This window comes from Lynx rufus, unplaced genomic scaffold, assembly GCF_022079265.1.
Source record: "Lynx rufus isolate CCGP_SWC_20201006 ecotype Redwood Valley unplaced genomic scaffold, mLynRuf1.p SCAF_4, whole genome shotgun sequence".
Classification (NCBI taxonomy): Eukaryota; Metazoa; Chordata; class Mammalia; order Carnivora; family Felidae; genus Lynx; species Lynx rufus.
In genome coordinates this window covers 51,600,947-51,626,087 of record NW_025814856.1, presented here as the reverse complement: position 1 = coordinate 51,626,087, position 25,141 = coordinate 51,600,947, and the positions used below count along the sequence as shown (strand labels likewise).

The following is a 25,141-nucleotide window of genomic DNA, read 5'->3' as shown; positions in this document are numbered from 1 at the left end:
TATATCAGCAGAGACCATTTTCCTTATTTCCAAATAAGGTCACCTTCATAGTTTCCATGGATTAGGATGCAGACATATCATTTTGTGGGGGACCACTCTTCACCCCACTTCATGGTGTCTCTGGCATTTCACAGGAGCCCGCTCTGGCGCGAGTGCTGGGTGCCTGGCTGGTGCCTGCAAGTGTTCTGCTTTGTTTCCACCACCCCACCCCCACCCCCGCTCTGTGCTTCCCCATGGGGCCAGCCCCATTCAGGACGATTCCTGGGAAGCTGAGTGTCTTTCCCAGGCCTCCCAGGCCAACCTTCCTGCATTCTGTCCACAGGTTTGCCGGGCACCGCTCCAGATCTGGAAAAGAGAAAGCAGATTTTTGGGCAAAACTTTATACCTCCAAAGAAGCCAAAAACCTTCCTGCAGCTGGTGTGGGAGGCACTGCAAGATGTGACGCTGATCATCCTGGAAATCGCGGCCATCATCTCCCTGGGGCTGTCCTTTTACCACCCGCCTGGAGAGAACAATGAAGGTAAGACCCCAGCGCCCCACCCTGCACCAAATGTGCACCTGCAGTACCCGGGACTCAGCCACGGCTCCTCCAGGTGAGGAAATTGAGGCCCAGGGGACAGGGCCCCACCCACAGCCCCCGGTCCCCAGTTTTCCCATGTGCAAGATGCAAGGATTGCACCAACAGTGGAAGGAACTACAGTGAGCATTTATTGAGCACTTACAGTGTGCCGAGCTCTGAGCTCGGATGTCATCTTCCTAAATCCCCATGAGGTAAGGGCCATGATTAGGTGCATTTTAAAGATGAGGAAAACAAGGAACAAAGATGGGCATTAACTCACTCGAGGTCAACGAGTGGGTGCTGGACCTGCTACCACCATGGGTGTGACGGCCCCAGGCTTCCTCCTCCCAGTTTCCCTCTTAGGTCTCATCCTTCATGCGTGCATGAGACTCAGTATCCACGCTATTCCTCCTCTTTCATGTTCCTATCCCGGAGTTGGTTCACTATCACGCACACACTTGTGAGGCTGACGCCGAACATGTTTTCCCATGTGTGGAGTCCTGGTCTTGAGAGGGCCTCCCAAAATCTGTCCCTGAGTTCTGACTGGGGACACTGCTCCGTTGACAGAGGAAGCACCACCCGCCCATCCAGGGAGGGTTGTGGAGCAGACCTACTCTTGTAGGGAAAGTCAGAACTTAGGACTCCTAATGGAGAACTTCAACTTTCCCTCATCTTTTCATTCCAGAAAGAGAGCACCTGCTAACAGCTAGTCCTTTATCAACTCAATGACTCTTTCCTTTATGATGACACAGTCTTTCAAACCTATGTCACATTATAGATAGATAGATAGATAGATAGATAGATAGATAGATAGATAGACAGACAGACACATACTATGGGATCACGTAAGATATATCGTTTTGTTAGATTTTTACAATCTGATTTTTCATTAGTAGGATGTTATAAACACTTGTTATTATTTATGATTCGACATTTTCCTAGTGAATGTGCTACATCAACAGATAATCCTACTATGTTCATTGCTTCAAGCAAGGAAATAAAAAGTGAATAGCTTATAAGAAATAACCATTATGGGCCTCATTTCCCAGATGAGGAGGTGGTCTCTGAAATTCCTTGAACATCTGTCCCCTCACCCCATCCAAAGCCAGAGTTGCCCAAGTCTATTAGTTGCCCAAGTCTAATGACCGAGTCTCTTAGGCCAACTACCTCAATTTTATGCATAATATTACTAAGTTGCTTTTTATCCTGTGTGACTCTTCCCAGAAAGGGTTTAAAGACACAAGAAGGGCACATCTCACAAGATGAAGCTGAACAGAAAAGACAGACAGGAAAGGAATGGAAGCAAATAAACCAACCATATTTCCTGCCATGACTGAGATTTAAATTTGACTTTAAGCTTCCTGGATGCCAAGGCAGAAAGGGAATTAGGATGACTTTCTTAGCTCAGGCTATCAACAAGGCGGGAAAACAGTTTCTTCGGTTGGTAGCGTGTCCCCTGACAGTGAATTCTGGGATGAACTTTCACATAAGGCCTTATAAGAGATGCATATTGGGCAACAATCTTCGCAGGAGTTTCACAGAAAATGTAGAAGGCTACACATGGCTACTTGAATAAGCCTTGAACTCAGCTAAAGGTGCAACACACAACCATAATAATAATGATCATTCTTCTAACTATTTGTGAGGCCGGCACTAGTTGGGAGAATTTACAGTAGAAGTTCATTTGATCTTCACAAGAACCCTGTGGGTAGGTGCTGTTATCATCCGGGAGCCGAGGCCCTGAGATAGTAAATGACTCGCTAGGTCACACTCTAGGAAGCAGCAGAAGCATGACTCAGACCCAGACGTTCTGGCTTCCGAGCCCACGCTCTATCACTCAGCTGCATTTCCTCAGGAAGGGACAGGACTGAGTCAATGCCCCCCAGGTAAATGGCTTCCTGTGACCCAGTTTAGTGCAAGATAGAGAAGTCAGAGGGCAGATGGTAGAGGGGGCTCCCGTGAGAGAACGGATTAGCTCCAAGTGCATGCCAGGAGGAGCCTTCCCACACACAGCCCTCCAAACAGAGGGCTGCCATCTCTTCCCTTCTAGAGACATGGAAACCAAGGCCCAGAGAGGGGAAGAACCTACCCAAGGTCACACAGCTCGTTAGGCAGTAAGGCTCGACTTTCAATCCAAGTCTTCTAGTTCTTTCCACTGCCCCTCCCTACCTCTAGCTGAGACACTAGCTCAGGCCAGGCCTGGGTGGATGAGGGCAGCCACTGCACATATCCCAGCACCAGAGAGTGAAGTTCCTGTACTCTGTGGCTATACGTTCTCCCCAATGCCCAGGCTCTGGCCTGAGCTCTGAGTTCTGGACCTTCCATGTTGCCAGGCCCACCGCCCTGCCAAGTCAGACTCAAGCTTCATCAGTCGTGTACAGAATGATGCTGGTGATGGGTTTACAAACCGTAGAGCCTTGTGGCACCCACCGCACTTTCCCGTTTGCTTCCTTGGCTCAGAGTCCTCCAGATACTTGGGGGAGGTCACACAGCATGTTCATGACAGAGCTGGGATTGGCACACCAGTGTTCCCAACTCCCTGTTCATGGCAGCTCCCCTAGTGTCAGAGTGCCAGCAGAGTGACAGGCACATAGTAGGTGTTTAGAAAACGTTTGTGTCTCTTCTAGTTTCGAGGGCCCATATTTGATGCCGGGCCCTGGTAACCTTCTAGAAAGTCACTTTCCCATTTTACTGATGGACAAGAAGAGTAGGCCCAGAGAGGCCAAGAAGTTCCCTGAGGTCACACAGACAAAAGCCGAACCTTACAAAGCCCCAGGTCCAGGGAGAGCAGCTGCGGGCTGCTCAGAACCTGTTCCTGCCCCAGCCCAAGGGGCCCCAGAGGAGACCACAGCAGGGTCTGCCCAGTGCCCCCCTTCTTTCCATTTCCCCAGCTCTTTTCCCTGATTGCATCTGGGGCTCTCTTTTCCCTGATTGCATCTGGGGCAGCAGGAATTGTTCCCAGGGTCCAGCAGTTCTTGGTAGCTGAAGGCCTAACCCAGCAATCCACAGCCCCATTCTGGCCCACCCAAGGCACAGAGTGACCATCAGACAGTTCTCAGAAGGAAGGAAAAACAAATGGGCTTTGGCCAGCAGAGTGCCCTCAAGGACCCAAAGGGCTCCTTGGTATAGAACCAGCAAAGGCAACAGGCAGGGTTGGGAGTCAAGGGAACAGAGTGTGAACCCTGCTCAGCTACCACCCCCTTGGCTTCCAGAAGCCAGTCCAGGGAGAGTAGCTCATGCAAAGGAGACCATTTATCTTGTACCCAACAGATGCCAGGCCCTTACTAGGCCCTGGGGTCACAAAGTCATCCCACATTACAGCTGTCCAAACTGAGACTCAGACAGACCAAGTCACTTACCCAAGGTCACACAGCAGAGCCTGGATTCAAAGTCAGTCTTTATAATTCCAGACCCCAAAGGCTTTCCATGGTCCTGGGCTATCTCTGAGTGTCCTAAATGCTGCAGTGACTGCTGTCATCTGTAAATGGGGGGGGTGGGGGGGACACCGATGAAATACACAACAGGGAAAGAATAGTCTTCCCATTTACAAAGCACGTAGCAGAGGCAGAGTAATAAAAGTCCCATAAAGCAAAGAACTGGGGCTCTGTATCTCAAGTCACTCCCCTGAAGCCCAAAAGAGCACATTTCCATGGATTGGGTTTCTGTTTAGAAAGATTCACCTGTGTTTCCCAGGCTTTGGGGCTTCTGGTGTCATTCATGATGGTGGAGGGGTGCCCTTGTATGCCTCCCCTGGTCATCGCAGCTGAACTCCAGCTGGACGCCTCCATAGCTTGGGGCCCCAGGCTCCATCCAAGGCTGGCTGTGAACTTGAATGCATTTAGGCACTCTGCACACCGGATGATAAAAAACAGCAGCTTTCACTCTTTGTTGGCTATGTGCTCAGGAGGGTGAGTGCTTTACATAAAGGCTCTCCCTCTGTCCTCTCAGCCACCTTCGAGGGAGTGTCTGTCACCACCCCCATTTTGCAAATGAGAAAACTGAGGCACAGTGGTTAAGTAGCCTGGTCATAGGCACCCAGCAGTGCCTGAATCACAGCTGGGATTCAAGCTCAAGGCTGGCCCGATGGCAGTTACATTAGCATGATTATGATTATCATCAACGCTAAAGGCTGGTCCAGTTAAGCAGTTTAAGATTATTGCAAAAGTCTGAAATTTCAAAAGAAAAAAAGAGTGACATCGAGGACCTTGTGCAGTGATGCGGTTGTTTACTAGTCTGCAGAGTGTGACTTGTTTGGTGAAAGCTGTGAAATTTCACCAGGAGTGATACATACTGCTGGGCCACATGATTCTTTACTGTCCCAAACTTAGGCCCACCAGCTAGCCTGGACCTCCACCCCTCCAGGGGCTGGAAAACATTCCCTGGTACCACTTGGCCTTCTGGTCATGCTGCTTCTGACCCTCTGGCTTCCCAGAAGCTCCTGCTGGGATCTCTCAAAACTGTTCTCTCTTCCTTGGGGCTGAAGTGGACTTCTAGACAGTTAGCCAAGGGTCTTTGGCAACGTGAGGCCAGCACATGGCAGGGGAGGCCACTGGGCTCAGGGACAGTAGGCAGACCAGATCCAGATTCCAGGCCTGGATTCAAACTCCAGATCTGCTGTATGACCCCAGGTGAGTTGCCAGCCCTCTCTGAACCACTTCTCTTGGTCAGCTTGAGAACTAAAGTGAGTGCTTGGCACAAGTCACTTGTGAATGGTCCAGTACCCTGCCCTGCCACCACGAAAGGGAAGCTCTCTGAGTTTTCCGGGGATGGATAGTCTGATGCTACTTGGGTCACTTTCCATAGAAAGGGCTGTTCACCACCTCCTGGTGGAGAAAAGGGGCTGGGCTAGTCCTGGCTGTCACACCTACCTTGGCTGTTCCCTCACCTCTCTGAGCCTTAGTTTCCTCATCTGTAAATGGAGGTAACTCTCCCTCTCTGGGTCCTTTGGGGGACACAGGAGGCAGGGTGCATGGAGGGGCTTGGAAAGACCCTAGGACCTAGTACTGCATGGGCAGGGCCTGAGGCTTTTGTATCAGATAGGCCTGCTTTTTTCTTCTTCTGTTCACATGGTGGGCCTGGCAGGCCTCAAGCAGTTTGGGGAACCAGACTGGGATGTTCAACAGTGCAAGAGTGTATGGGATGCACGGTCACTGTAGGACAGATGAGCAGCCTACAGCCTAAAGGGTGGCATCAAGTCCAACCAGAGATGCAAAAGGGCTGTGTGCTAAGCTCTAGGTGGGGCTTTCACCTTCCTCTCCTGGAACCTGGAAGGAGGTCTCCGTGACTCCAGTTTTGCAGAGGAGGACACTGCAGCACAGAGAGGACAGTGAGTTACCCAGGATCACTCAGGGGCAGTGGCAGAATTAGAACCAGCTCGTTGGAGGTCAGGCCCAGCATCGTGGTTCCTGCCCCCCAGCCTGCTGTCTGCAGGCCTGCCTCACAGTTGCTGGAAGAATGGAAAGAAAGCACATCAGCCCAACTGCCCTCCAGACCCTGATCAATACTGACCACCTTCGTCCTGTTACATCCTCACTTTTTCTCTTTCTTCGTGAATCAGGCCTGTCCTCTGTGCTGGGTCTGTGCTGGAGCCACCATGGACCTTACCTCACTGAAGTTCAACCCTCACAATAGGTCCCCCAGATAAAGAATATCCATCCCTTTTTACAGATCTGAAAACTGAGGTTCAAAGAGATGGAGTCGTTTGTCCAAGATCCCACTCCTAGAACCAATACAGAAAACTGAAGGGCTCACCACCCAGACACGTTGGATAAATCGGATCGTGTTCATCCAGTTATCAACGTTTTTTACTTGGGGAGCTGGGATTTAAATCCAGGCCCGTGAGGCCCCTCCTGCCTGGCTGACCCCACCCTGCCTGCTTCCTTCTGCCCTCTGCAGGATGTGCGACGGCCCAGGGAGGGGCAGAGGATGAAGGGGAGGCGGAGGCGGGCTGGATCGAGGGGGCGGCCATCCTCCTCTCTGTCATCTGTGTGGTCCTGGTCACGGCCTTCAATGACTGGAGCAAAGAGAAGCAGTTCCGGGGCCTGCAGAGCCGCATTGAGCAGGAGCAGAAGTTCACCGTGGTTCGGGCTGGCCAGGTGGTCCAGATCCCTGTGGCCGAGATTGTGGTTGGGGACATCGCCCAGGTCAAATATGGTAAGTGTCCCAGCCACAGAGCCAGGTGCTAGAGCTAGAGTCTGGGCAGAGGCAGGACAGGACAGGCAGACCCAAAGAGGCTGGCCCAGGGAAGGGGGTTGGTTCCTGAAAGCTAATCCCAAGGCAGCATGTCTTCTGAGATCCTTTGGGAGGTAGAAGGCTACTTCCTGGAGGAGGTAGGATTCCAGAATCCTGAAAGTCAGAAATGGCAGATACATGGCACATGTGCTACCACTCTCAAAACCTCCACCTGTAACAGACATTACTAATCAATCACAATTCAAAGCCTAGATACAGAAGCCTTCTCAACATAATGCTCCAAGGACCACTGACACTCAGAATGGGTTTATGAGACAAAATCGCTTTCCCATCTATAATTGAGCTGTTGATGGATGGTTGTTGGGCTAGAGAGGGTGTTGTAGGGAGTGGACGTGGATGGGCCTGTGATACTACCGTGGAGAGAGTGGGCAGGCTGGCTAGTGCCAAAGGGGGTATAGGTGAGATATGTCCTGGGTAAGTAGAGGCAGACGATGGGGAAGAGATTGGAGTTCCCTCTTCACTCCACCTTAGGGGGCTTGGTTTCCTCTGATAAAGTGGCCTGTCATAGGGTCTCCTCAGCCTAGCCAAGACAGACTAGTCCCTCCTAGAAGAATTTCCCAAACTGTAGTTGAAACCAGAGAATGAATCATTGAGAAAACTGGGCCCCAAATCCACACCAGGCCAAGAGAAGCACTTTATAAACAGAAGTACAAGCCCACTCGAGCTAGGACTGTTCTTGGGCCCAGCCTCAGCCCTCCAGGCCTTGCGCCATTCACCTTGGCTCCAGTCTTCAGCTGCCTATTGGCCTGTGATGAGTGCCATCTTGGTTCTAACACCCTGGGAGCTCTAGGCAGCTGGTCCCCAATGGTGAACTTGACCTTGCAAACACACCTTCAAAGGAATGTTCCCAGACCCTCCAGCCACCTGAGACCCTGCTAACTCGATTGCCCTTCCTACCACCAGGTGATCTCCTCCCTGCTGACGGCCTCTTCATCCAGGGCAATGACCTCAAAATCGACGAAAGCTCCCTGACGGGAGAGTCTGACCAGGTGCGCAAGTCCGTGGACAAGGACCCCATGCTGCTGTCAGGTGAGATGTGGCCCAACGGTGGGTCACTCCCATTGCCAGTTCCTGCCTCTATGCTGTGGGGGGCACCTGTGTCCCCTTCATGAGGCTGGAAGTTCTCAAAGACTTTGTTCCTTGGCTTCAGATCTCCAGCCAGCTCAGCCCCAAATGACAACTCCCTCCCTTTCCTCCCAACAACCGTACTTTGAGCCTACTGTGCACTTAGCACTGCTCCAGGCCCTGGGGATAGTGCAGTAAAGAAAATCGACAGAGAATCCCTGCCTTCATAGAACTTACTTTCTAGTGACTTGGTCTTCTGAAAAGTCAAACACCAGAGGCTGTTCTTATCAGGGATAGGGAAGGATCGATCGGGTGACAGTTATGTTGAATACCTACCATGTGCCAGGCACTGGGCTGGGTACTGGGGATACAGCAATGAATGAGGCTGACAAGGCCCCTGCCCTGAGAAGCTTGTGGTGCAGTGAGAAGCCCCGGACATTGTGAAAACTCCAGAAGGTGGTGGGTCTATGATGAAAATAAAGCAGAGCGATGGAAGGCAGGTGGCTGCGGGGGGCGGGGGGGCCATGTTTGAGGTGAGGTGTGAACGATGAGAGAGAGCCGGCCTAGTGACTATTTGTGGGGAATGTATATGAGGGAACAAGTGCAAAGGTCCCAACGCAGGAGGAAATTGAGTAAAATGGACGGGGTGGAGGGCCTCGATGCCAGCTCTCGAAGAGTTAGTTTTGAAATGTCTAAGTGTGACGAGGGTCATCTGGAATAGTTTTAAGCAGTGAACTAGTCACATTGCATTTGTAAAATCTCATTCTGGCTGCTGCAGGGGGCAAGAGAGGAGGTAGAGAGACCTTGCAAAGGTGAGGCACCTGCTGGATGAGACAGTCCCTTCGAGGGGACACACAAAGGGTCTCATTGCTCAGCGCGGCTCGGGAAACATCCTCTGAGAAGCTGCCCTGGGCCAGGCCCCCACAATGATTCTGAGCCTCCTCCTGACCATGAGGGCCTCCAGCCTGTAGACTGCAAACAGCTCATTCCACAGTAGAGGAGTGAGAAGACGCGAGAAAGCCAGAAAAGGGACAGAACCACTTAAATTGGAATTGAGCTGGGTTTTAAAGGGTGAGTAGGAGCTCGCCAAGCAGAATTATAGAGGAAGGGCCTCAGAGCAGAGGCAAATGTGTGCAGAGACACAGAAGTCTGAAGGAATATGGGATGTCCTAGCAATACACAGAGGACAATCAGCAGGTCTGCAGGGTAGGATGGGAGAAAGGAGTGAGAATCGGAGCTGGGGTATTTATTTATCCAGAACATATGTAACCAACATTTGTTAGGTAGCTCCAGTTTGCCAGTGGTTGGTGGGACAAGTAAGGTCCCTACCTTCCTGGAGCTTAAAATCTAGTAAAAAGAAACAGACAATAAAGGAACAAGCAAGCAAATATGTAAGATAATTTCAAATATTCAGATGACATTATACCACTGTAATGAGATAGAGGCTCTGAGAAAGGGGACAGGAGTCTTTTTGGTCAGGGAAGGCCTGTCTGAGGAGGTTTCTTGTGAGCTGAAACCAGCACAACGAGAAGAAATAACACTCCAGGTAGAGGGACAGGAAGTGCAAAGGCTCTGGGGACTAGGAGATCATATAAAGCCTTGAACGCCTTCTTGGAACTTAGGGCCACATCAGGGTTCATGTCACTGAGGCTCTGGTTCTGACCTCTGAGATAAAGTGGTTGACAGAGAGGCAATCATCCTTGGGAGAAGTGGCCTGGTGGGTCATCTGGATCAGCAGAAGTCAAGTGGAGGCACTGGGCCTGAATGGATGGGTGATGAAGGTTCCAGACAGTTTGGAGAAGGGAGAGGAGGGGTAGTTACATCACAGGAGGCTAAGGAGATAAAATGTTCAGAATCACTGACTCTGGTGCATCACAGACCAGCCAAGGAGATGGGCACAGGTGCAGGGAGACTCTGGAAAAGACACAGACAGGGCAGAGATGGGATGGGAAGTCAGCTAGCCAGCCCAAGTCGAACCAACTGTTTGGGCCTTTACCTATACATCTAACTGGAACCCCAGGTAAATAGTGTAGGCCCTGGGCCTCCAGATGTCACGAGACAGCAGCCAAGGTGTCTTGGGATGCCCCTGTGGGCAAGATACAGCAGGATGTGCTAGGGGCCAGGAGATTTGGGTGGGTTTGTGCTGATTGGTGGGTTGCTGGTAATCCAGTGGGAGGTTTCTGGGCTTCTCTGGAGCTCTATCCTGTTTCAGCATGGAAAGTATGCCTGTCAACTTTGCAGAGACCATGCATGAGTGCAGGGGGATGGCAAAAAGAAAGCAAGAGTCAGGACCCACCAAGAATGCCAGAGCGCAGGGTGAGCTTGACTGTGAACTGTAGTGCTGACATTCTGAAACATATCTGCATGGGGCTGGGACGGCCGAATGATTCACACAGGCTCACTGGGAATGGGGGGGTGAGAAGAGGGTATAGGCAGCCCTACAGAAAGCAGTCTACAGAAAGAGAAATTCTGTAACAAAACCATTCTAGGACAAAAGAGGCTGCCTGGCAGCTGGTGAGTTCCTGGTCACGGTTTGTGTGTAAGCAGGCCTGGACAGGCTGTGGGGTGTTGGGTGTGTTGTGGAGTGGACCCAAGCACCGAATAGGCACTGCATTCAATGCCCTCCCAGGCCTGAGAGTCACAGATTCATCACACCCATCCTCACCTTGTACCTCTGCTACAGGTGCACCTTGCTTTGTTCCCTCTGCCCTGCCCCTGCTGAAGTTGCTCCCCACTCTTAGATGGCCCTCTCCCTTCCTTGTTACACATTTAACTCCTGTTCATCTGCTCAGGCTCCACCCCCTCCAAGAAGCCTTCTCTGCCCACCACTGCCTGTGGGCAGTCACCCCCATACAGCATGGCACTCACACACATTTCAGCCCATGACACCCACGCTGTGCTTGGCCCTTTCGAGCACAGCCCCGTCATGTTGACCGAGTCTCTCACCGTGCAAACCATCTCAGATAAGGTAAAGAGTAAAATTCTTCCAGTTCTGCCTCCCAAAGAGATCTAATGATGTCACTCTTATGGGCCCCTTCCATCCTTGGCCGTATGCAGATAAACACACACCATCACCATTGGGATGCCCTTCTTCGTGGATCCTCTCTCCCAGACAGGTCCAGCAGCCAGAAGCCCTGAGCGTGAGGCTACCAGGAGGTCATGCCCCGCCCATCCGTGGGTCCACATGGCGTGGGGGCTCAAGCACTGTCTGCCAGAGAGAGGAAAGAGGCTGGGGCTCTTGTAGAAAAAGCTGGGTGGGGCTGGACTGAGCCAGATCTGGGCTTTGGAATGAACTCACTGTGTGGCCTTGGGCCATGTCGCTCCACTTCTCTTGATCCATGAAGACAGTAGGGATGTTCTGGTGTGTGATGTAGGCGAAGCCCCGGCCTAGCCCAGCGCTAGCTGAGGGATGCCCACAACGGGTTGGTTCCCTTCCCTATTCTTCAGATGGAGCCTGGGCTTGGGAGTGAAACACGTCTGGGTTCAAATCCCCACTGCTCTCATTTGCTAGGAGCCCCTGGACAAGCTTCTTACCCTTTTGGAACCTCCATTTCCTTGCTTATAAAATGGGTTGACCCCAGCTCACGAGTCTTCTTTCATCTTGACTATCTCCCCCTTCCTCCTCTCTGAGATCTGCCCCATCCAGCTCCTCCCCACCTTCAGCCTGCATGAGCCTGCCTCCTCCAGGGGATTTTCCTCGATTGTTCTGAACTCTGGAGAACTGCCATTTGGATGCTCATTTTTGTGCATGGACAGACACCTTGGACACCTTCCCTGTGCCGGGAGGCCTTGTTGGGCCTTCCAGTTGAATGACCCTTGGGGAAGACAGGGACCTGGCTGGGGGCACCTGCAGGGTCCTCATGGTAGCTCAGAAACCCCCCTCATGGCATCTGGCACAGTGGTTCAACCTAGAGGAAGGCAAGGAACTCTCTGCTGCTGGGTCACTTGGCCCAGCCGTGCCCAGCCTGTGACCCTGGACAGGTCTGTCCACCTCCCTGAGCCCCAATGTTGGGAGACCCGCTCTGTGCAGTGGGGGAGTTGGCCAAAGGCCCTTCCCCTCCCCCCCTCCCCCTGCCTACCCCACAGGGCTGTTGTGGGGACCACACGCATGGATGGACGGGACTATCCTTTGCAAATGGTACAGGCGTGAGGTGCTGTGTGGTGGGGAGCAAGGACAGCATTTGGAGGCAGAACACCCAGGTCCCAGACCTCTGTCAGCTCCACCTATGACCTCTGCCCCGCAGGTCCTCAGCCTCTCCATCTGACAAATGGGGACAGACCTGCCTTCAGAAAGACTCAGATGTCCCCAGTGCTCAGGCACAAAGAAAATCCAATAACGGCCTGGAGCTCGTCTCCCAAGATGGACAGGTAGACACAGGCCCGTGACTGAGGTGTCTTCGGGCCAGGCACGGTAGAATGCTTACGGGTCGCAAGCTCCCACCTCCATGGGGTCGGGCAGGGAGAGCGTGGGTGCCACACCAAGAGCATGACTACTTCTGGCTGCTGCCTGCAGAAGCACCCTGGCCCCAGTGCGGCTGCAGCGTCCTCTGTACAAGGGGAACCAGAAATCCAGCTTTCGTGTACAATCTCCCAGTGTTCAACTGTTGGCAAGAAATTCCCATTTTTTAAAAGCCTGTGTGTGTGATCAAGCAACATATGGGTGAGCCCTGGAGTACAAACTCTGACCTGGGCCTTTTTTTTTTTTTTTTTTTTTTTTAGTTTTGCACTTTAAGATAATTTCAAACTTTCAGGAAAGTGGCAATACTGGTACAAAGAACACCTGAACGCCCTTCCTTCTGATTCAACTGATGTTACCGTTTTTGCCCCATTTGTTCTCAGGAGGCTCATTCTGTCTTGTGGTCGTGATGGCCCTTTGGCCCCTTCACACTTTATGTGTATCTCCTTTTTTTAATTTTTACCATTTATTTATTTTCGAGAGACAGAGAGAGACAGAGTGCAAGTAGGAGAGGGGCAGAGAGAGAGGGAGACACAGAATCCAAAGCAGGGTCCAGGCTCTGAGCTGTCGGCACAGAGCCCGACGCGGGGCTCGAACCCATGAACTGTGAGGTCACGACCTGACCTGAAGTCAGACGCTCAACCAACTGAGCCACACAGGCGCCCCACTTCATGTGTCTCTCCTAATGAAAGCATATTCTCACACATAACCACAGCACAGCTAGCAATTCAGGAAACCCAACATTGATGTAATACCGTTAACTAATATTCTGTATGTATTCGTGTCCATCAACAGTCCCCACCGCATCCTCCTGGCTGGGACCCAGTGTAGGCCCTGTGAGGCGTCTAGATGTCCAGCCCCTTCTGCCTCCTTTGACACAACAGCTTCCGTTCATGGAACCCCGTGGTCTCTCATGCCCCCAGGTCATGAATCCCTGTGAGAGCCCCGTGGAAGCAGCGAAACAAATGAGAAATAAATACCCAGACTTGTGATTCGGCAGCCTTCCTGGAGATTCGCTGATCCCTAGAGAACTGTGGTCTGGTCTGGATTTACACCTGGGGAAACTGAGGCCCAGAGCAGGAGTGTAAAGCGCCACAGAAGGCAGGGCCAGAGCGAGACCCCAGCCCTCCAGCCTCCTAGCCCCAAGCTCTTCCCATAGCCTCTATGCACAAGCCCACCTCTGAGGACACTGTGACTTTATGACCCAGCAGCAAGGCCTGTTTGAGATGTTTATCGTAAATTCCATTGGGAAACCAGCGACCAGGCACCATCTATGTGGCCGGGAAAGGGGCAGGAGCCAGGGGGCCGGGGCAGGGGGGGTGTCCCCAAAAGCAGCAGGACCCAGCTCCAGCCAGGCCCATTGGCTCAGCCCCCTGCACGACCCCCCACCCACCTCCACCACCCCTGGAGCCAGAGCGTTAACAGCACGAAGTTGCCCAGGACATCGGCAGACCTTCTCAGGCCTGCTGCCCCACCCTGCCTGCCAAGCAGAAGGCCAGGCACGGAGAGCCAGACCTGCCGCCATTGCCGCCGCCTCCAGGGAGCCTAGGACGACACCGTGACTGCAGGAAGTCCCAGTCTGCTGCTCGGCCCGCGCTCTCTCCATTACACTACCCTGCCTCTTCTCCATGAGAGGCAGCGGGGTGTAGTGGATAGAGCACGGGTTCAAGTCCCGGCTCCACCGCTCACAGCTGTGTGACCTTGGGCCACCACTCCACCTCTCTGAGCCAGAGAGGCCATGGGGAGGGGAGGGGCTTGGGGTTGTACTTGCACCAAAACCTACCTCACAGGGCTGTTGTGAGGAGGACAGTCTTGTGGGCGCTGAAATGCTTTGCAAACTGTCTAGTGCTCTGCAGGCATGTGTTATTACTGTTATTAACTGCGTTGATAACAATAATGATGAAGGAACTGCTCCTGGGCTGGGAACCACATTGGCTTTGCTCGGAGCCTGTGCCTGGAGGCAGATGATAATTCCCAGAAAGGCCAGAAATGGCTTTTATCCTTTCTTCATATCTCTACCCCCAGAAAGAGACCTTTTAGGAGGTAAGACCTCTCTCCTCTCCCGTCCAGAAAGAGGCCTGGGAAGTCAGAGCCAGAAGAGCGAGGAGCCCTAGGTTTGAGCCCCCAGTTGTGCCCCATGTACCCATGTACCTCATGTAACCATGCCCTCGTGTACCCATGAGGTACACCGTGCAACCTCAGTCAGTCATTTGCCCTCTCTGGGCGCAGAAGCCCCACTCTGTAAAACTAGGCCCCTCCAGCTCTGCCACCAGAGGCTCAGTGCACCCCACTTGCCATTACATAAGGCTTGGGGCCCGAGACAGCTGACATCTGGACGAGGCACAGTGGGGACCGTCTCCTGCTGCCCAGAGCCAGTCTGAAGCAGAGATGGCCTTTGAGCCAGCAGTTGGGAAGGTTCTGGCCCACCCTCTGCTGCCTGTGTGGGGAGGAGATAAAGGTTCAGGTGGGATGGGACAGGCCATCTGGTTGGTGGAACACCCAGCGTTCCCTGGGCCTGAGCTCCTTCTGTCGTGGACGGACGGCCGCTGGGTGGCTGACACAGTTTCCCCTCCATTCTCCTGCCTCCGGCTTCACTACAGGCCTTCCCAGCGAGGTGGAAAGAACTGGCATGACACCCTCAGTCCACCCTGGCCCTCTCCCCCCAGGCTGAATGCGGGGATGACCTCTCCGGGCTGCTTCCCTGTCTGTAGAAATGGGGTGATGATGGTCGCTCACAGGGTGATTATGACAGCCAAGTGGAAAAAGCAGCTCAGACAGTATTTGCACAAGGGACTGCTCACTAAATACTAATTGTCTCCCTCCCTGCCCTGGAAATGCTTCCAGTGGCTCCCCCCTTGAACACCCAGCAGAGACCCAGCTCTGCAGCCCTCTCTCCACTCAGGCCATTACGCCGTCCAGCTTCTCTCTTGCTCCTCCTCTCACGACCCTGAGCGGCTGTTGCGCTATCCCACCTCTCCATCTTTGCCTGGGCTGTGCCCGACCCCGCCCCCCGCCAGCCCACCGGGCCCTAGGTCTCTCTTGTCTTTCGTCGTCATTGATCTGTGTTCCTGTCTGCTCCCCTCACCCCAGCTGGACTGTGAGCTTCTGGAGGGCAGGGACCTCCCTTTGGGCCCTGCTGGCGTTCTACCACATCTGTCCATCAAGTAAATGAGCATGGTGTGCGCAGAAAGTCTGTCTGCACGAGCCTCTACTGGCCCCATCCAAACCAAGATCCAAACTCCCAAGATAACAGCCTTTTAATGGAGGCTGCCCTACGCCACCCAGGAGTGGCCCTTGTCTCTCTGGGACCCTGGGTGCCCAGACTTCATCACTCGGAGCTGATGACCTAACATAGACCACCCATTTTACAAAGGACAGACCGAGGCCCAGAGGGGAGAGGGCTGGTCTCAGGTCACACAGGAAATCAGAGGTAGACACCAGACCGGTTCCCAGGTCCCAACCTCCCCTGGGCTCAGGGCTCTCTCAATTTACCCACCCCCTGTGTTTGTGTATTCTGAGGGGCTCTGTGAGACCTACAGGAGGTGGAGGCTGCAGGATGATGGCAGAGGACCACAGACAGTGAGGTCTTGGTGCAAGGCTCTGCCGGGACCCCCAAACCTGAAGGGTTCTCACCTCCGCCTCTCCCCAGAGACCCTGCCGTTTTCCTGTGGAAGATTTGGTCAACCTTGACCCATATATGCCCGTGGCTCCACCACAGCTGCGGCCCTTGGGGTTAAACATTGCCCTTTGTGGGGTAATCTGGGGCTGGGGTGTGATAGCTGAAGGGGGTGACCTGGTCCATTCAACTCCTCCTCCAGTAGGAGGGTGCAGCCAGCCCCTGGGAGGGGAGAGGGACGGCCCAGTGAGGCGTGGGGATGAGTGCTAGGCAGGGGTAAATCTGACCCTTTGCAAAACCATAAGGACAGTGTATGAAGGGTGTGGAGATTTTCCATAAATGTAACATGTACCCACCACAGAAAATGCAAAGCGAGGAGGCGGCAGTAAAAAGGGGCTGGAGTTTCCAGCTATGAGCTGGGCTCTGCTAAGAGGAGACTCACAGTCCGAACCTACAGCAAGTAGCTCACAGCCTATGGGGGAGCCAGGCCTGGTAACATCCCCAGGGGAAACTGCAGGGGGTGGGGCAATCCAGAGGAGAGAGAAAAAGTCCCCTTGTGGAGATCAGGGAAGGCCACCTAAGAGGGGCATTTGTCCCAAGCCAAGAGGAGGAGGTTTTGGACCAGAGGAGGGAGAATGCCACTTGGGGGGTGGTAACTGGGTGAGCAAAGGTGGGAGGCTGAACACAAATTTCCAGTCAGCTGCCCGCTCGTAGGGCAGAGGCCACAGGGCAGAATCGGAGGTCAAGGGTCTGGAGCAGGCTGGGGTCTCATCCAAAGCCTGCTGAGTGGTGTTTGGATTTTGGAGATGATGTCAGGGGTGTCTGGGCTGGGAGACAGTGGTTAGAGCCGTGGCAGGGGGGACCGCTGGGGCACAGGGGGAGGGAGGACCAGGGCAGGGGCGGCTGATGCCCCCAGCTCTCTTGGCCCGTCTAATGCTGGGGCCTGGAGGCCCACCCTGAGGCTCATCTGAGGCTGAGCAGGCATGTGCTGCGCCTTCACCCCGTGTCCCCATATCCCGTGTCTTGTGTGGTGCCCCCTTGGCTTCCTCCTCCCTCCTCCCTCCCTGAGGCACAGCTACCAGCTCCCTACTGTGATGGGAGTGATTAGATTAGAAGGTGATTTGGGGTCTGATTATCTTGGGTGGAAATTGGCCCCCTATGTGTTTTTCCATCCTGCTTAGGGCTGGGGAGGTGGGGAGCGGCATCCTCATTACCAACGAGGCAGAGAAACTTCCTCAGAATACATATGAGACCAGGGTATGAGGGCCTGGCTTCCTGGGGTGGGCGCTGGTAGGTGACAGAGAGGATAGGCTCAAGAGAGAGGGGAGAGTTCAAATCCCGGCTCTGCCCCCACCAGCCAGTGACTCTGGGCAAGCCGCTTCTCCCTTAGCCTCAGTTTCCTCCTCTGTAAACTGAGGGCCGGTGTGAACTCTAATTAGATAATGGTGTGTGAAAGGTTTGACTCGATGCCCGGCCCACGGTAGGTGTCCTACAGAGGTCAGCACTGGCCACTGCCCCGCCATCTGTGCTCTGAATCAGTGCACTGTGCTCCTCACCTTGAAGGATCTGGTGACCCCACCCCCACATGACCTCTCCAGGCCCCAGGCTCCTTATCTGTCTAATATTGCTGCTGTCGAACTGTCCCCCGCCCACCCCACACAAGCTGAGCCAGTACGCAAGAAATCTTGTCAGCAAGTTACTGTAATTACCAGGGTCCTGTCAGTGGGCCCTGGTGTTCCCAGTTAGTGCCTCTTGGGCAAGTAGATGGGCTCCAGAGTCGGCCTGGGCTGCTTGGCCTCTAGTCAGTGTCTGAGCTCACCCTGTGGTCCCCACTGTGCCCTGCCCAGAGATGAAAGAGTGCTGTCCTTCTGTCCTTAGAATGAACAAGGAGCCAGCTGACCATGTGGGTTCTGCTACAGCTCACCAGGCGGCATGCCCCTTCTGGGAGCCTTCGTGCCTTGGTTTACCCATGCACAGTCAGACAGACTGACCTTTACCCACCATGAAGAAACTCACTGGAGAGTGTCCATCTGTCTGCCTGTAAAGCACTTTGAGATCATGAGATCTTAGAGGGCCAGAGGCTAGAACACACATATACACACATGCGCACACATATGCCTGTATACACATGGGTGCACACACATGCACACCAGCACATGCACACACACAATCTCAGGATATTGCTCAGGTCCTAGAACAGAAAAGAAGGACCACTCCTTTTGAAACCTTTTGAAAGGTGACAATAGATTCCTTTCTTGAGGAAAATGTTGTAAGGTAGATGTTTCTTGAGTTTGCTGACCTAACCTTCAGGTCTAAAGCAAACCGGAAAACAGAAAGCTGCTAGAGACAAGTCACCCCGAAAACAGGGAGAAGTGGCCAGCAGTCTGGAAGAAAAAGAAGGAAAAACTCTAAAACGCAGAACTGAGTTCAAGAAGCAACTCATCAGGGCCTTTTAGCATCCGGGTCGGTGTCTGTGGCCATTGGGCTCAGCCCCTGTCTGGTTCTTACTGTGTGGCCTGTGGATGGCCTGAAATGCTCCAGCCAGGCTGGGATGCTCACCTCTCTGTCGGAGAAGGAAATACATGCTGCATTGAAGAGAGATTTCTACCCTGGGTAGTAAGGATTTATATTTAAAAAAAATAAAGGTGCCCAAAAGTCCAAACTTCACTTACCTAGGTTCTTTACTAAATAGAGGGACCACTGGCAGGACGGAAGTTGCCTCCTCACGTGTTCCCTGGAGCCTTCTGCATGTGACCCCACACAGGCCATGCAGGTTAACTCTTTCTGTGAGTGACCTGTCTGTGAAAGCTCCTGGGACACAGTGATGTGTCCCCAGCACCAGCCTGAGGATAGAGGGCTGGCTTTGCTGTATTTCCTCTGTCGGAACCCAGGCTGCCGTAGTGGCCATCCCCTCCCCAGGCTGGGTCCCAGCCGCCCTCCCTGGACTCCCCTTGTTTCCCCAGTGAGGTCACAGCCAGCTTCAGTGGGTTTGTTTGGTTTTTTTCCTGCAATTTTTCTATCATGGCAAAATACACATGATGTGAAATTTACCATTTTAACCCCTCTCAAGTATACAGGTCAGTGGCATTACATCCATTCACACTGTTGTGCACCCATTACCACCATCCATCTCCAGACCTCTTCATATTGCAAAACTGAACCTCTAGAGCCATTGAATGGGAACACCACCCCCACCATAAGTTCCCCACTCTGGCCCCTGGCAACCACAATTCCACTGTCTCTGTCTCTGTGAATTTGAGTGCTCTATGGAGCTGCTGTACTGGAATCCACCATAGACGTCCTTCTGTGACTGGTGTATTTCACTGAGCATAATGTCCTCAAGGCTCATGCCTGTACCAGAATTTCCTTTCCTTTTAAGGCCAAATAATACTCCATTGTATGTATACAGCACACTTTTCAGCAGATTTACCTTTGCGTTTAATCCTCACTCTGGTACAGAGTCCCCCGAATGAACCTTGGACAGGCTGCCCTCTGATCCTGCACGGTGGAGGGGCCTGTGCAAAGTGCAACTGACACAGAAACCCCAAAGATGAATAAAAGTGGAGCCACTCTGACAAGAGGCCTCCCTCACCCCCCACAGCCAGCCCTCCTGCCCCTCAAAAGAATTCCAGGGCCTTTAAACCAGTTTGAGGGGCGCCTGGGTGGCTCAGTCGGTTAAGTGTCTGACTCTTGATTTCGGCTCAAGTCAGGATCTCACGGTTCGTGAAATCAAGCCCTGCATCAGGCTCTGCCCTGAGAGCGCGGAGCCTTTTGGGGACGCTCTCTCTTCCTCTCTCTCTCTCTGCCCCCCTCTCTCAAAAATAAACAAAGAAACTTTAAAAAAAATTTTTTAAAGCCCAGTTAGGAAATCCTAAAATTCTACAAAAGGGGTTCTTAACCTTTCTTTCACCAAGGAGCCTGGGGAAGTCTGGTGTCCTCAGAGATGCCACCCCTAGTCGGAATAAAGCTTTAAAATGCATAAAATAAAATACATTGGATCACAAAGGAAGCCGATAATATTGAAATAATTAAAATAATAAAAAATGTGTGTGATAGAGTAATGTGCTTCTTTGTGCTTCTTTGTCAGCACACTAATGGCAAGAACCAGCGGTCAGTCTGATAGCTGCCTTACTTGTAAAATCAGGATGAGTGAATGACTGCAACAGCTATAAAGTCGCATGACAAAGAACCTGTCATATTTGTAATACATGTAACGGCGTTGCGGGCGACTAACACTCCTGGGGTCGGTAGCCTATGTCATGGTGAAAATGCTAACTTTCAGTTAGACGGTTGTGAACACCAAGATGTCATTGTCTTTTCATGCAAGTTCACAGAGCCCTGAGTTCTTTCCCAGATCTTTGGGAGGGTGTGGACCCCATTTCAAGCAGTCCTGTCTAGTCCTGTCTAGGACAGAGTGGGGAGGTGGCTCTCTAAGAAAAGGTAGTAGGTGGTAGATGTAGCAGGGTTTGAGTCCCAGGCCCGTGATAGCTCTGTCCCAAGGGCATAGTTTGAACCCTAATCATGGGCGGTACCCCAGGACCTTGGCAGACAGAGCCAGGAGCTTTCTGGGACCCAGTTCCTTCCACTCCTCTGGGGAGGGGGCTTGGGCCCATGCAACGGTAACTTGGCTTTCGTCCCCCTCCCCAGGGACCCACGTGATGGAGGGCTCTGGACGGATGGTAGTGACCGCAGTGGGTGTGAATTCTCAGACTGGCATCATCTTTACCCTGCTGGGGGCTGGCGGTGAGGAGGAAGAGAAGAAAGACAAGAAAGGTAAGCGCAACCCCCTCACAGACCAGGAGAGGAGCTCTTCAGGTCACTTTTTTTTTTTTTTTTTTTTTTTTGTCGTTTATTCATTCACTCAACAAAATAGTTATTGAGTGACTTTTATGTCCATGCCCTGTGCCAACAGCTGTCTCCTGCATCCTTGAGGCCCTGCTTGGGCCAGGAGGGTTCTGTCTGTTCCATCTCCAGGGTCTTGTCCCAGTCTCTGTCTGGTCATGTCATGGAGTACCCTCCCGTCAGGCCAGGCCCAGGGCACTGAGCACTTTTTGGGTCTCCAGCCTTGAGCGTGACCTGGTCCCATCATCAGGCCTGATACGGAGTCGAAAGCCCCACCTGCACTCACTCCTGCCACTAGTCTCAACTCCACAGAGCAGGGCTGCAAACCCACCCAGCACTGACTCAGCCCAGATGTGGGCAGAAGAGATTCTGGGGAATGTGGCCAAACTCATGGTTTCCTCCCCTATCCCCCCAGAGCTGGCACCTTGCTGGGTTCTAGCTCCTCTGCCACTTTGGAAACAAGATTCCTACTCCCTGGGCTCCCCCTCGGTGCAGTGTAGCCTGGCTACAAGTGCCTCTCAGAGCAGAGGGAGGGATGCACGGAAGACCCTAGAAGCCCAGGCCCAAATCCAAAGGCCCAGGCCTCTGGCCCTTGCACAGCCAGCTCCTTACCCAACACCTAAAGTCAGTCTCAGGGACAGAACCCTCTCACATCTTCAGTCTTTTGTCCTATCTCCTTCCCCAAGCTCCAGAGGAGGGTCCACAACACCCACACCATCTGGGGTCCAGGGGAAGAAGATAAGAATGCTCTCCTTGAGTTTTAGGGACAGGCCTGCTACCTCCAGCTCTCCTTGGCCGACCAGGCCCAGAGCCTGGGTCACAACCAAAGGTTGCTTGTTCCTAAGGGTAATACCTTATATTTTCTAGAAGGGTCTCCCTAAGATTATGGCAGCCCCAGCAACATGAACAGTGGAGCTAAGCTGTGATCTGAGAAATCCAGAGGTGGGAGAGAACCTGTCTCAGGAGACAGCTGAGGTTGAAGCTGAGGACACAGTCCTTGTCAAGAGCCCCAGAGGGTGTCAGGACTGTGTTCACACAGTGACGTAGAAGCTGTGGCCAGCTCTGGCCCCAGGGTGCAGATGGTGGGGCAGATATGGGCAGTGGGCGGGGTATGGCAGGATGACACAGGCTTTGCCCCTTTTCTTGGCCTCCCTGGGTCCTGGGTGAGGGGCAGAAGCACCCAGAAGCTCCCACAGGCCAGACCAGTGTTCTCAAAGATTTCAGTAGGAAGATGGGCCTTTCCCGCCCGGAAGCACAGGTCAGAGCCCTTTACTGAACACACACCTATGGCCCAGTGAGATGGGGGTGTCAGTGTAGAAGGAAGAAGTGGGATGTGGGAGGACAGGGCAGAGAAATATACGGGGCAGCCCCACCTCTCAAGCCCCTGTGAGCAGCACGGCCAGGGCTGGGCCCCCTCTGCATTCCCATTTCATCACCTCCACCAGGGTCATTGCTTAGAGCCTGCCAACCACGGGCCCCCATTTCAGGATGACCACAGGCGTGCAGCCAGGTGTGTGTGTGGGTGCGTGTGGGTGTGTGTGTGCGCGCGTGCGCACAGATGAGGCTGGATGTGCTTCTCCTTCATTAACGTGTCTCAAAAATCATCACACAGGTGTGAAGAAGGGGGATGGCCTTCAGCTACCAGGTACAGTAAGACACCCCTCAGGGTAGATGGGGCTTTTAGAAATAGCAGCAGCCTTCGAGCACTGAGCCCTGGCCCCAAGCCACCAGCACACAGCTGGAGGAGGCTCCCTGACCCACCAGACCCTCCACTGTGCCCCCACGCGATGCCAGCCCCACGGGAGGAACCGGCGCCTCACTCTGCCCGTTTGCCCTTCCAGACCTTCACCCTGCCAGCCCATGCACATGGCGCCACCACATGGCCCGCAGCCCCACACACTGGCATGTAGTGCCCCGCTCACCACCCTGTGACCCCACAGCCCTGCTCTCCTGTGCACACCCCACAGAGCCTGTCCCAGCTCCCCTCACCACTCAGCATGTGCCCCCCCGCCCACTAGTGTCACTTCCCTCTCCTGCCCACTCAACCCATTTCCCCATGCCTAGAAAGAACAACCAGAGTGGATTTGAGCATCTCATGTCATTTGTAATTTGTAAACTAAGGGAAACTTGCTAGTACCTTCTCTGTCTCAGGCACAACGTGTGACATGCTTGGTATCACCTATTAAATGATGGGGCATCTCGTAGGGGGTTGATCAAGGCGATCTTTTGAGTGCTGGTTAGGAAGGAGGAGGTGGCCGCAGGCAGTGGCCTGAGTCAAGGGCTTGAATCCTGAGTCACCACCACGGCTGTTCCATGTTCCACTGGGACGCAGTGATGGCGGTCATAGCAGATACCCAATCAGAATGCCCACACTGCACCCATTACTGAAGGTTTGGAAATGACTCCTGGCCATGTGTCCCTCTGGCCCTGACGGGCAGCCAGATGCCCTCTCATAGAAGCTCCTGTGACGGGGACTTGCCCGATTGGCATGGCCAAGGGGTGCATCCTACCCAACCACATTGATCATCTGCCATGTTTTATTTCAAAGACCCTCCATGTCTGAGTTTTTTACCCTGATTTTTACGGCATCTCTATGGGAACATTTCACCCCCGCCCCCAAATTTGAGTTTCTTGATTTCCAACAGAGATTTTTTTTTTTAAGAATATAGTCATGTTACCTCCCGCAAGTTGGTTCATGTCTTTATTGTTGTTGCTGTTCTGCATTGTTGCTTTTCTCCATTGTGACACACTGCATTTTCCATCCCTCCCACCCCCACAGCGGCCGATGGTGCAGCAGGCTCAAATGCTGTAGATAGTGCAAATACCAGCCTAGTCAATGGTACGTCTTCGATGGCGAGCGCTCGGTCTCGGTTGGATGGGCGTCTCTCTCCCCCACCCCCAACTCTGGGCTTGCCTCTCCCTGTTCTGGACCGCACAGATCTTGGATGTGCATGGGCAGCTCTGGGACAATCGTCCTCTCACGTGGGGCAGGCGCTTAAGAGAGAAGCCACCACCGGGGAATCCGCTCCGCACCCACTTGCGGCTGCCAAAATGGCACTGGCTCCTGGTGGGCCCTCAACCCCCAGTGGAGCCCAGAAGAGGGACATAACGTTGGCTTCAGATTTGACTCCCAAGAAGCAGCATCCCACCCGGCGTGGCCCTCTCCTAAGTACATTCCTGGCCCCAGCTTGGGGAAGAAGGCCTGGGGTCAGGACCTGGGCTGAAGCTGGCATCTGGGTCCCTAGTGAAGTCTCCAGTCCTTGGCTCGAAAATTCCCTCGAGGCAGGGGGGACCCAGGCCGGGGTTCAGCCCCTTGGCCCCACCCCATAGCATGGCTGAGCCACAGATAAACATTTCTTCCTCTTCTCTTTCACGGAGTGAACGGGCAGGGGGCTCGCTTGGGCTCGGGCCTGGTTCTGTCCCTCGGACGTGGACTGGTGTTTCCTGCTGTTGCCTGTGCTGGAGCATTTGTCCTGAGTCTCTGCATTCTTATGGGCCCCTCGGGGGTGAGGGGTGGGGGGGGGGGCTGCCACTGTACATGGGATCTGCATTTTAACCTCCTTACCCACAGGCATGAAGGAATTGTATTCACTGGCCTCCAAGCCTTTAGAGGGTTTCTTATTTCTATACCCTCCCATCTTCAGAGTGAAGAGGCTTCCGTTTGCTCAGAAAGCTCCCCTGTCCCCAAATTAGGTAGCATGATAGTCACCCAGACTAAGACCTGTAGGGCTTGATCATAAAACTGTTGCCCGAGAGAATCGAAGGGAAAGGAAAAGCCATTCTTACAGCATCACCGTGTACGAGGCACTGGGCTGTGGGTTTCTCAATCATTATATCATTTACTCCTCACCACTCCTGGATGACATGGAGACCCTATCCTACCTCATACTCCCATCCCCTGCCCCAGACCTCTGACTGAGCGCCTGCATTCAAAATGACCAATGATGGAAGCACCTAGTGGATGTCAGGGGCCAAGCAAGACACTTCGGCGAGCCGCGCCTTGCCAAGAAGGGCTAATTCGGGTGTAGGTCTATTTCAAGCATAGGAGGAGAAAGGAGAACAGCTTGGGGTGTGGGAGGTGTCATGCGTCATGGAGGAGTGGCGAGGGGTGACAGGGAGAACCGATATAGGCAAACCCGGGGGGGGCGGGGGAGAAGGAAACGGGAGGTGGTGTTCTGCTTCCCCCAGAGCAGTGAGCCTCCTGGGCTCGTTGAACATATAGACTACATCCAGGCTGGTCGGTCCCAAAAAAAGGCAGCTTCACTTCCAAACTGTAGCAGAAAACTCGCAAGTATCCTGAGGAAAATTACAGGAAAGATGGGGAATTTGACCACCCACTGTAAACCAGGCA

General features: G+C 53.3%; 1 protein-coding gene across 7 annotated transcripts in view; it reads left to right on the top strand.

Moving 5' to 3' along the window:
• Positions 1-25,141, top strand: part of ATP2B2 (ATPase plasma membrane Ca2+ transporting 2) — a 118,948-nt gene that overhangs the window by 38,880 nt on the left and 54,927 nt on the right. For 4 of the 7 annotated variants that reach the window (XM_047096577.1, XM_047096576.1, XM_047096572.1 and 1 more), the window contains exons 2-5: positions 323-520; positions 6,455-6,712; positions 7,715-7,840; positions 20,596-20,721. In XM_047096577.1, coding sequence (XP_046952533.1) covers positions 323-520; positions 6,455-6,712; positions 7,715-7,840; positions 20,596-20,721 — 708 coding nt within the window. Of the gene's footprint in view, positions 1-322; positions 521-6,454; positions 6,713-7,714; positions 7,841-20,595; positions 20,726-22,402; positions 22,436-23,569; positions 23,630-24,554; positions 24,566-25,141 lie in introns of all 7 variants that reach the window. The other 3 variants (XM_047096575.1, XM_047096573.1, XM_047096574.1) reach the window with 2 other exon arrangements.